This window comes from Pygocentrus nattereri, chromosome 4, assembly GCF_015220715.1.
Source record: "Pygocentrus nattereri isolate fPygNat1 chromosome 4, fPygNat1.pri, whole genome shotgun sequence".
NCBI lineage: Eukaryota > Metazoa > Chordata > Actinopteri > Characiformes > Serrasalmidae > Pygocentrus > Pygocentrus nattereri.
In genome coordinates this window covers 25,971,459-25,983,469 of record NC_051214.1, presented here as the reverse complement: position 1 = coordinate 25,983,469, position 12,011 = coordinate 25,971,459, and the positions used below count along the sequence as shown (strand labels likewise).

Genomic DNA, 12,011 nt, shown 5'->3' with positions numbered 1-12,011 from the left:
GGAGCAAACACCAGCACCGTTGGATTCTGTCAAATGAGCATTTATCCAACTGTTCATCACTTATTTCACATGGAATTAGGCTTACCGGACTCGTCTGCCACCGAGTACACTGCGCTCTGGACTGTCTCGCCATTCACAACAGTTTCACACACATAGAGTCCAGGAGAAAAGACGCCTATGAAACCATGACTGGGCTCATAAAAGGCCTGGATCTCCTGTCCACTCGACTGGTTCCGGAGAAGCACGCTGGACCCTGGGTCTGTAATGCGACACGGAATAAGGGACCCCCAGGCTTCTGCATGATGAATGTTAGGCTCCTCTGGCACGAATGGAACCTCAGGGTCTGAGGGGTGAAGGAGACGGGACGTTACACTCAAGCACACATAGGTCAACAGCAGGGTTAACATAGTAATCAGGGTCTATTTCACATGTGACTTAAAATAAAAGACCACCACTTCATATGAAAGCCTATCATCGCTGTGCACAGAAAAATATACATCTCCAAAGTAGTAACTTTACACAAGTAGTTTAAAAAACATTCTCAATATTTAATGTAAGTTAACGTAAAGAGGTTGTATTTCAAGCTATTTTGGAGCCTTTTATTGGCCCATTAACCTAAAATTTTCACACAATGTGAAGTACAGTGCCTGTGTCCAAATGACTATAGAAGCGGCAATATTTATTCCAGCTTTAAGAAATTTTATTTCAAAATGAAGAGATAAAACAGAAATAACCTCCTATAAGTTTTTACTCGGACAGATTTCAGGCTCAAAATTCCCTTGTACATCCACAAGCCTTGAAAACACTAATGTACTTGAACAACATAACACATTTGGGCTATTATGTGAATTATGAATATTCAAAGTAGGCCTACTGACTAAAAATGTTCAGCATAAAATTATTGTTCAGCATAGCTAGAACTGCTGTATCGGATTAAATGTACTGCCTTCCTACTCCAGAGAGGCAGGACAGTGGGATGTGATGACATTCAAACGAGCGCGGAGCAGTAAAATAGACCCTGGCGAGTTACACAGTAGTGCACTCTTAATCAGGTCTTACGGTAAACGCCGAGAGGCCTGATATCAGACTGTTTGGTGGTGCTAGTGAAAATACAGGGGAAAAGCACTGAATTAGCCCTTCACTGAACACAGACTGAAACTCTTTGCTGGAGATGATTAGGACACTATCTGCTGTTATACTTGCCCGGAACGAAGATGCTGATGTTGGCGGGGTCGCTCTCCTCTCCCTCATAGACACATGTGTAAAGTCCAGTGTGGAAAGCCGCGGCGTCCTCTATCAGCAGCGTGGCCGTGTAGTATCCCGGCAGCACGTGCGTGTTCTTCGGTAACGGCTCTTCCCAAAACACGCTCTGCTTCCCCGTACAGCTGATATTGAAGACCGAGTGCAGCTCTAACACGAACTGAGTTTGATCAGAAACGATGGTCGGCGGAGGAAGACCACCCACGACCCTCCACGCATCTGCACACAGAACACATACACAGCGTTCAACTGAGCGCTTTCTCGGGTAAAGGAAAAGAGGAAATAAACCGGCTTTCTTTCTTTTTCTTTCTTCCTGCCTTCCTTCCTTCCTTTTTTCTTTCTTTCATTCTTTCATTCGTTCTTTCTTTCTTTCTTTCTTTCTGTTATTCGTTCATTTTATTTCTTTTAACTTTATTTCTTTTTCACATTGGTTTTTCTTTCCCTTTTCCTTTTTTTTATTTTATTCTCCATTTTATTTTCCTTCCTTTTTTATTAGTTTTTTAAGGGGAATTCCACCCATTTTTTACATTTTCTGCACAATCCAGACGTTGAGATGTAAGCGAAGTCATTCGGAGTGGTTTAATGTGGAACGGTTCGTTGTAGATTTCTTCGCAGTGGTGATGAAGGGAACCAGGAGTCCTGATGTCTGCAGCACACACACTTGTCCTGCCACCAGTCCTCTGAGTCTGTGAGCGTACTTTAAAAACATGCTTTAACCGAAACTTCGTCTCAAGACCATCCGAAAACACTGTTTTCACAAACAGCTGGTGTAGTGAGTTTCTGTGAGGGCGCTTTAAGAGGCGCTTCGCTATTCAGGCGCCTGGTTTTTATCACAGTTCTGACTCAGTAAGTTTCTCAAGGAAAGAGCGTTTCCCATCAAACCACTCAGACTATTCATTATTTCATTAGGCAGAAATAAAAAAAACGGTGGAATTCCCTTCGAAATGTCGTCATTTGTATTCTGTATTTATTTGTTTCTTTCTTTACTTTTTTCTTTCTTTCTTTCTTTCTTTCTTTCTTTCTTTCTTTCTTTCTTTCTTTCTTTCTTTCTTTCTTTCCTTCTTTCTTTCTTTCTTTCTTTCTTTCTTTCTTTCTTTCTTTCTTTCTTTCGTTTCCTTACCTGGAAATATGCCCACTAAGACAACGCCATAAGGAGATGTGTCTTCACTGTCCCTCAGCTCGAGTTCTTTCTTTTTTGTTATTTATTTATTTATTTATTTATTTATTTTTATTCTTTCTTTTTTAGTCTTTCTTTTTTCTTATTTAGTCTTGTTTTCTTTCTTTCTTCTATTCTCTCTCTCTTTCTTTCGTTTCCTTACCTGTCAATATGCCCACTAAGACAACCCCCAGAAGGAGATGTGTCTTCACGGTCCCCATGGTCCCTCAGCTCGAGTTCAGCTGAAATGAAAAGGGAAAGCTGTGTTACGCTTCTGCAAATTTCTACTTGCTGTTTGTTTCGCCAAAAAAAGGGCAGATGAGTGCGTCTGACACATTCAGTCCGCTGTGCGTCTCCTACTCTCTTCACTCAGAACACCTGGCTCTCTGTCTGACTGAGCCGGGATTCCCTGTATTATTAGATCAGCTGTAGTAAAAGCTGCACTGAATCATCGGCAGCAAAGCTCGCGTTTGGACGAGCTCTGTCCTCTGGCACGTCCATCAACACGCTGGACGCGGCAGCATCAGTAAAACGAAGCCAATTCGCCGGACTCAGATAATCCTGCTGCGGCCGCTAGGGGGCGACACAGTACACGGTTTAACAGAGCGGCCAACTCACCGCAGCCGTGTCTGCAGACAATAGGCCGGAGTTTAGCGCGGTCCAAAAGTTTTATTGTTTACTTTCTGACTTAACTCAGACTTTTCAAATAAGTCCACAGATAATCATCGCTAGATACACAATCACAGCTGCGCTTTCCACACACTTTTCTGCAGTTTCGTCAGCGCTGTTTGAGGTCAGTTTCCCATGCCATGAAATATAACGCGGTGAAATTCCATTTTCATTAAGTTTCTCCTCGGAAACAGTTCTGGCTCTGCGGGGTTTTGAATGCAGAGTCTCCGAGATGTTTTAGCAGAGCACCTGAGGAAAGTGAGAGACAGCAGTGTTTCCAAAAGCGCTTAGGTCGCCTCTGTCTCTCCTCTCGTTATCTAAACAGCTCCTGCAGACAGACCCGTCTGCGCGGCACGGTGCTCCTTATCTGGGCTCCTGAGATGAAACACAGCCCCGCGGTGCTCCATAAGCGTCCTCGGCTGTCTTATGGCATTAAGCCGCCGCTGTACAGCTGAAGGCAGCGCTCTGTACTCGGCTGTAGCGCACAGGCCGCGCAGGGAACGCCGTTTTGCGCTGGACTGAAAATCTTCGTCAACTTCAAAGTTTTGGGGTAAAGTAGTAAAGAAGCTTGGAGGGGGGCGCGGGGGTCCACCTCTTCTTTTTCTTTACTGCCTCCAGACGCCACTGTGCCGTTTGCTCGAGCTCCCCTGCGTGCGCGCGGACGGGGGTAATCACCCCTGGCCAATTACCCCTGCAGAGAGGGGCTGTAATTATGCGCGAGCCGTCTCTGCTGCTGCAGCGTCCCGCATGGGAGCCCAAATAGCGCTTTCCGTCTCGCACAGTCTACAAAACGGTGGTTCTTCAAGGGTTCTTTAGAAACGGGAATGGTGCTGCTTAGAACTATGAGTGCTATATATAACCTTTCCAAGATTAATTGGTTATTTGCAAGGATTGATAGAAATGGGTTCTACACAGAACCATACAGGGTTCTTCCTCTGTTATTACAATGTCAATGTTCTAATAGGAGAAGATCCCCTTTTTTTGTGCCATATACAAAGCATGCTCCATCAATCTGAAGAACCTTTTAATTATGCAAAGAACCATTTAAGCATAATAATGGTTCTTTGATAGTTCATGGTTCTATAAGGAACCATCCCCTTTACTAAAGAAACCTTGAAAACCCAACTTTTTCAAAAAGTGTACACCACATTCTCCATCAGTCTGAAGAACCATTTCACCATGAAAGAACCAAACATGAAATGGTCTTATCGAGAACTCGTGAATCTAAGTAGAACCATTTCTTTTACTGAAGAACCTTTAAAGAACCATATTTTTAAAGAGTATCTCTCTCTCTCTCTTTCTCTCTCTCTATCTCATTCACACACACACACACACACACACACACACACACACACACACACACACACACACTCCTAACCAGCTCAGGAGAGGCGTGCAGGTTCGGCTTGGACCCTTCAACCCTTTCTCTCTCTCTCTCTCTCTCTCTCTCTCTCTCTCTCTCTCTCTCTCTCTCTCTCTCTCTCTCTCTCTCTCTCTCTCTCTCTCTCTCTCTCTCTCTCGCTCTCTGTCGCTCTCTCACTTCCCACACACAGCACACAGATGCGCACCCGCGCGCCAAACGCTGCGGATGTGCCACTGTTGGGGCAACAGCTGAGCGCAGGGGCTCGCTGCATCACCCGTCCCGCTCCAGCCGCGTCCCACGCGCGCACAAATGGATTTCCATGGGAATAGAAAACAGGGGAAAAGTCGCGCAGCCCCCCCCCCCCGAGTGCTCCAGAGCTGCGGTGACTTCGCGCATCCAACGCACGCTTCTTCATCGCCGACGCGCTCCTTCATCCCTTTAGGTGAAAACAACACAATTAATCCAGACGCTCGATATTCCGCTTGGCTTTCCTCCTCCGCGCGAGAAAGCGACGCTGTGCAGGAATCCGCTCTGAGGAAAATGTGTTTGTCATCAGTTCGGACTGCAGGCCATATGGTGGAGCTCCGAGCAGCCGTGTAATCCGCTCTGCGCTGCACGGACTTTTGCGCGCAAATCAAACTGCGAGATAGAACAAAAATCCTCCGGTCCGAGGGTCAGAGCGAGCGAGCCGCCGCAGTGGAGTGAAAAAAAGCACGAAGTCGCCTTGAATCGAATCTAATGATGGGCTTTGGTCGAGGAAATGCTCAGTAATCCCGAGGGTCCTGTTTTTCCTTTCTAATTAGCCTGATTAAAACGGCCTTATCCTGTCTGCAATGCAAAAAGGGGGGGGAAATCCAGTACTGTATCCTATCTGTAATGCGAAAAAGTAAAAAAAAGAATAAAAAAGGGAAAGAAAAGAAAAGAAACGCTCAAACCTGTAATGTAAAAAATTCTTTACAATAAAATAATCTCAGCTAATCTGCGTTCAGAGTGAAAAGTAGACTGAAACCAGCTAATCTGTGTATAGAAAAACACAAAAAGGCTATTATCTAGCCCAAACAACAGAAAGAGGATGTTTTCCTTAATAACTAATGAGTCTAATTAAAATGTTTCTATCCTGTCCGCCCCTGAAAAGAAGCCAATTAGTCTCACTAAACCAATTTACTCACACAATACCTTTTCAAAATCCCTTTGTTGTTCCCACTTGACAAAAGAAAAAAGCCCGAGTTGAATAGCTCCAGTAAAGTAGTCCAGTGAGTGTCCTCAGTCGTCCAGCTCCACTCCTTCGTGTGTGTGTGTGTGTGTGTAAATGTGTGTGTGTGTGTTAGCGTCCTCTCTGAGTCTCCTCCACTCTGCGCTCCTCCTCTGCTGTTCTCCTCAGCGCTCCTGCAGCGCAGCGCTCTAACTCCGCTTCACTCTTACACTCCATCCTTCCCCAACCAATAATCATCTGGCTCTGAGTAAATAGCTGCGAGGTAGCGCCCCCCTCCCTTCAAAATAAAAGTCCCAGTGTTCAGACGCTTCTCCACTCAGTTTTCCACAGAAAGGGGAAGAAAAGAGACGCATATGATTCTTTTCTGGAAGTATTTTGCATGAAATGAGTTTCGGGAGAATCCATTAAAATGTTTCTGTGGTGTGAAAGACATGAAATTAAGTGACAAGCACATCAGACATTAAATAACGCTGTTCTCTGTTCCAGAGATGGAAATGTTATTTGCATATTTAAATATTATTTACATATTTAAATGTTATTTACAGCTGCTGCGTTTACTTCTCCTGCAGACTGGGTCTTAGGCAGTATGCACGAAGAGTTTATCATACCAGGTTTATCTGCCCAGAGTTACTGTGTTAGTAGTAATTACAGCAGATCTGCTGCGCGTGCTGTAAGCTGAGGTTTGTTTTTAATGAAGTTAATTGGTGTAATAATGTAGTGAAAGGTGATGAAATAGTGCTGGAGTTACTGCAGGACTGTGCAGATCTGAGCAACCAGAAAAGCTGCAGAATGAACATCTGCACTTCATGTTCCACACAGAGGGCGCTCTAACACCACAAACGACCCCACAGTGCCCACTTCTGACTCAGCCTTCTCTCTCTCTCTCTCTCTCTCTCTTTCTCTCTCTCTCTCTCTCTCTCTCTCTCTCTCTCTCTCTCTCTCTCTCTCACACACACACACACACACATTTTTCTCCTTTTTCTCTTCCTTCTCCTCTCCTGTCTCTTTCCCCACTTCTATCTCATATGTTCTTTCCTTCATCTCTTTCGTTCTGTATCTCTCGAACTTTCTCTCCTTCTCTCCCATTCTATTTTCCTCTTAATCCCTCATTCCTTCTTCTTCACCTTTTCTCACCTTGATTCTCTCTCTCCTTTCTCTTTTGTCTAAGATCCTTTCCTTCATATACTCTTTCTCTCTGTTTCTCTCACTTTCTCTCGTTCTCTTCCACTCTGTCTTTCTTTCATTCTCTCCTTCCCTTTTTATCACTATTTATTCATTATTTATCTCTCTCTCTCCTTATCTCTTCTATTCTATCACTCTTTTCCCACTCCTCCTCCTCCTCATCCTCCTCTCTCTCTCGCTGCCTACTTTCATCTAATACATTTTTCCTACAAAAAACTCCTTTTACCTCATTCTCTCTCTCTCTCTCTCTCTCTCTCTCTCTCTCTCTCTCTCTCTCTCTCTCTCTCTCTCTGTGTGTGTGTGTGTCCCGCCCCCGCCCCTTATGTCTCATAAGCTCTTCACATAATACGATTGTTATAATAACTCAGCCACAGCTCAGTTGTCTCTTCTTTCAGCTGGATGACCTCTAAAGTTGTAGAAGTTCCAAAGTCCCCCCCCCCCCACCACACACACCTCTTCCCCGACTCCTCTCTGCTGAGCCCTCATTGCCCAGCTGACTGACCCAGACCCCCGGGGCCAGACTCCAACCCCCGTTATGTTTCCCCCTCTAACACCCACCCCCTCATCCCCCCTCACTGGAGGAATCCGCCCCGCAGCGCCCCCTCGCTCAGCCCGCTCCTCCACAATGACTTCCACATGTTGCTTGCAGCACGAGCGCGCAAAAAGAACAGAGTGCCTTGTTCTCCGACACAAAAGGAGCCTAATCTGGGAGCCTCGATCTGCTCCGCCATCCTCTCCACCTTGATCCCGCGGAGCAGCTTGGAGCAATTTGACCGCACCGGAGCGAGCGGCGCTGCGGCCAGCAACGGTTCTGCGGGCTTAGCTCGTCTGGCTCTGCTTTCAGCTCCCAAAGAACTGCACATTACATGCCTTTCCGAGCAAAATACTCAGAACAATAGGCTCAGAAATGGAGTGTCATTATTATTAAACTGGTCTTTGATTCTTTGCCGTAGAAAAAAAAGGTTCCCTAAAGAACCTTTGAATGTTTGGTTCTCCAAAGAGCCTTTTGTATAAAGTTTTGTAATAAAAAGATGGTTCATCAAGGGTTCTTTAGTCAAGACATTGGTTCTATGTAGATTCAAGAACTCTGGAGGAACCATTTGCATCATGAAGATGGTTCTACATAGAACCTTTTTGAAAATAAATAATGCAGAATTAAAAAAAGATCTTAAATTGTAACAGTTTTGACATAATAGCAATAGAAGAACCCTTTTCTGGTGCTATATCGAACCACTTTAAAGCACTTTCTTCATCAATCTGAAGAACCATTGCACATGCAAAGAGCCATTATCCATGTAAATTGTTCTTTGAAGGTTCATGGCGGTGTAGAGAACCATTGTCTTTACCAAAGAACTCTTGAAACACCATCTTTTTCATTTAGAAAGCTGTATTTTTAGGAGCCTATAAGCAATGAGTTTTCTATGTTTACAGCAGTTTTCTAGCCTAGTTTACCTGCTAAGCTCTACTTTTTCTTCTGAATTATTACTTACCGATGCCAACAATGTTCCAGAATCTGAAACATCAACATCCAGTCAGAGTTCTAACCTGACTAATCAGTTGCAGTGTTGTCCATCTCGGCAGCCCCACTTGTTCTGGTTCAGCTTTGCTCTTCATTCTTCTGTCTCTTCATCAGCAGCCTTGCTTGCTATGATTTGTGCAAGTTATGAACAGATAACTTGAAACTATAAAGCATTTAATGTTATTCAGTATGACTCAGTAGAAGTGCTTGTTCACCTTTAAGTGGAGTGGAATGTATGCTATGGGACGAATGTGCATGCTGGAGGGGCCAAGTGGACTCCAGCTGTGGGATCCCAGTGTCTCAGAGTTTCTGACACCAGATTACACACACACACACACACACACACACACACACACACACACACACACACACACACACACACACACACACACACACACACACACACACATACAAACATACAGACACACACTGTGCTTGTATTCCTATTCTTGTGGGTTATTTCCGTTATGGATTACTGTAGCTCAGTTGTTGTCAGGCCTGGTTCTGTAGTATCACTGGCTTGTAGACTGTAGTATTTTTTTTTTCAGCTCTACCACAGTCAGTTCACCTCAGGAGGGGCTGTTGTAGCATTGGGAAAACATTCAACTTCAATTTGTTGGCCTATGTGATATTTGTTACAAAGAATTAAACATATTGAGTTAAATGTTAACTTGAGTTAGTCCAAGATAACTGTACAGATCAAAAACTCCAAGACAAGACCGTTAGCCCAAAGCTAGTGAGACCACAGCCATCTATAAGTGGAGGTTAGGTTACGGTAGAAAATGCCTGGTGGGATTGTGTTATGAAAAGCTAGGGAAGTGATTATAACATTATATTTTAGATTGTTTAACTGAAATGACATGCAAAACGTGAGTTATGAGAACTTGCAGTTTGGCCAAACTAAGGTGAGCTCTTAATGTCGAGCTACCTAAAAAACAAGCTGTGTAATAAGTTAACCTCATATTTTAAATGGAGTTGATCTTTCACTGTTTACAGTGGGATCAAGACTAAATTCACTTCTATCCACAGACCATTCAGAGTGGTTAGATGTTTCTTCTCCACACGTTTCCCAACACAGTCCCACAAAATCTCAGAGGATTTTAAATCGTGCTCGAACTTCACTTCATGAACAATGTGGCATCTTGCATTGTCTTGTTGGATTATTTGTCATTTGGGGTAGATTTTCTCCTTTATGTGAACATAAAACATGAGTATAAGTTAAAATGTATCTACATATGTATATTCACAGTTAAATATATATATATTTCAAATGCAGTGGAAATCGGTGAGAGAAAAAGAGAAATGTTTCCTGTCCTTTCTTCTTTTGGAAATGTAATTGAGTAAAACTACAAATATTTACTTTCAATAATACTTCAGTAATGTACAAATCTTCCAAAACAATATTCAAGCAATAAGAAGTACAAACATTTTCCACTCCTGATTGAGTTTACATTTCTATTCTGCACTTGAACAACAATCTTTTCTTCAGAAAATCACACTAAAGAACCTCCTCTATTATCTCTATAATGTCACTTAATTGTCTTGTTCATACCAGTTCATAACTGCCTTGCAGTTATGTCACCACATGAAAACCATGACTGGGGGAGCTGACACTCTTACTTTATTAATATATAATATTAATATATCACTACTGTCGGAACAAAACCTCGTATTTCCATTTTTTGGCATTTTTTCAGTTTATGACACGATTTGAAAATACCTGTTGCCCTTTACATTGCGTGTAAATTTCATGATGCAGGGACCAAAACAAACAGCACAAAATGACTTGGAAAAAAATCTGGTTCCATTGACTTACATTAAAAGTAAAGTAGGTTTTTTCCTTCTCCTGTAAAGTCACTGTTTGGAGATACCTGGTATGAAGACTGCCCCTGGACAGCGGTAAGTGGTGTTGCAGGAGCAGGACTAGGAGTCATGGCTGTCGCTGTGTCTAACCACCCACTGTAAGATTTTCAGGGTAAGTTAAAAAAAAAAAACAATGTTTTGTTAAAAAGCCAGAACACCGAAATGTTCATGTTTTCCATCAACTTGGAGATATTTGCATCCCACAAAAGGCTAAACACACGCACACATACACATGCACGCACCTCTGACATGGAGTGTGTGTTTACATGTGGCTAGAAAGGCTCAAAGTGCTGCTCTTTACCAGTCACTGTAATTCGATCCTACATTCTCCAATACAATCTACAAGTCACCACAAGGTGGCGTACACATTCATTTAAAAACATACACAGAGAGAGAGAGAGAGAGAGAGAGAGAGAGAGAGAAGAGAGAGCAAGAGAGATATACAAGCTCTTGAAAGTCATTAAAATAGGCTCAAGATAAAGTTAATATAATAACAAAGCCATTAACCCTTATTAAATCCACCTGTACAACTTCCAACAACCACAACCATTTTCACTGATTATGAACTAATCATTGTATAGGCTGCTGAAAGTTTACTGACAGGCCATTATTACTCCACCAGTCTTCAGGTCAGTGAAATAAACACAGACTACAAGTAGACGGGTCAGAAAGAGAAATTTAGACTTGGACTCATCAGCGGTCAACTGACTCAAATAACCATAGCGACAATCTGAAAATGCAGAAAGGACTCAATCAATAAGTAAATTAAAGAAAACATGAACAAAACCATAAATAGCCACACATGTATCAATAAATAGTCACAAATATTCTTAAAACTTCATAAAAGTAATAATTATAAACTGAAGAACGGTTCATGTCTGAACTCCATTTCCATAGAAAAATGAATGTTACTTGTAAAAGTCGTGTGTTGTGATTTTATAGGCTATGAAGACGACCCAGAGGGAAAACGTCTGTTAATATTGTCTCAGAGAAATAAGGCAGGTCTCAATATTATATTAATGAAGGATCGCTGATTTCTGAGAAGGGAGATCAACATCATTATGTCACTGTGAGAAGTTCTGGTGATGAAGGAGAAAAGCTGAAGTTCTCCTTCTGCACTGACAGACTGCTGAGAGAGCTCTGTCGTACAGAATAGAGCTCTATAAGCAAACAATGAGATCTTACACTTTCCTTAAGGAGATGTTGTTCAGCTGAGGCTGTGGGGTGAGAGGAGACAGACGAGAGTTTGAAGAGTTCAGCCACTTTTGACAACATTTTGATCAGAATGAGAAAATCTGAATTGAATTGAATGGCTTCAGTTTCACTCCGATTTCAAACGGTGTCTAGGAGTACCTGAGATCAAGAGGAGATCTCATTTAGAATGGTTCCTCTGGAGGGTCAGACATTTAAATTGTGTACCTGCTCACTGTGAGGTCACTATTTACAGTACTGCACAAAAAGTTGCTCTGTAAAAACGTTTATCTGAGCAGTAAGTTTGTTCAAGACAGGAGCAATGGGATAAGTGGGAAAAAATCACACCACCATGGATTTTTACCTTAGATTTGGTGTGTTTGTTTAACCTTTTCCAGAGATCTCCTTAGGGAACACCAGTATTTATAGTCATGGCTGGAGTGAGAAGTCAGGATCCATAACTGTGTTCCTCAAACTGTATTGTTACGTTTTAGTGTATTTATGTTTATCTTTCTATTTTTCTTTGTTCCTCTTTCTTGGCTGCGTGCATGAGACATTTGCACAGTACTGTATCTGAGGTAGTCCCACAAAATCT

At 42.7% G+C, this 12,011-nt stretch overlaps 1 protein-coding gene across 2 annotated transcripts in view; it reads right to left on the bottom strand.

Annotated features, from left to right (window-relative positions):
• Positions 1-5,869, bottom strand: part of pdgfra (platelet-derived growth factor receptor, alpha polypeptide) — a 36,638-nt gene extending 30,769 nt beyond the window's left edge. The window contains exons 1-4 of one of the 2 annotated variants that reach the window (XM_017688033.2): positions 5,625-5,869; positions 2,580-2,658; positions 1,204-1,479; positions 86-343 (exon numbers count right to left, since the gene is read on the bottom strand). In XM_017688033.2, coding sequence (XP_017543522.2) covers positions 86-343; positions 1,204-1,479; positions 2,580-2,637 — 592 coding nt within the window. In that variant the 5' untranslated portion in view covers positions 2,638-2,658; positions 5,625-5,869. Of the gene's footprint in view, positions 1-85; positions 344-1,203; positions 1,480-2,579; positions 4,124-5,624 lie in introns of those variants that run through there. The other variant, XM_037537966.1, reaches the window with a different exon arrangement.
• Between the last annotated feature and the right edge of the window lie 6,142 nt (positions 5,870-12,011).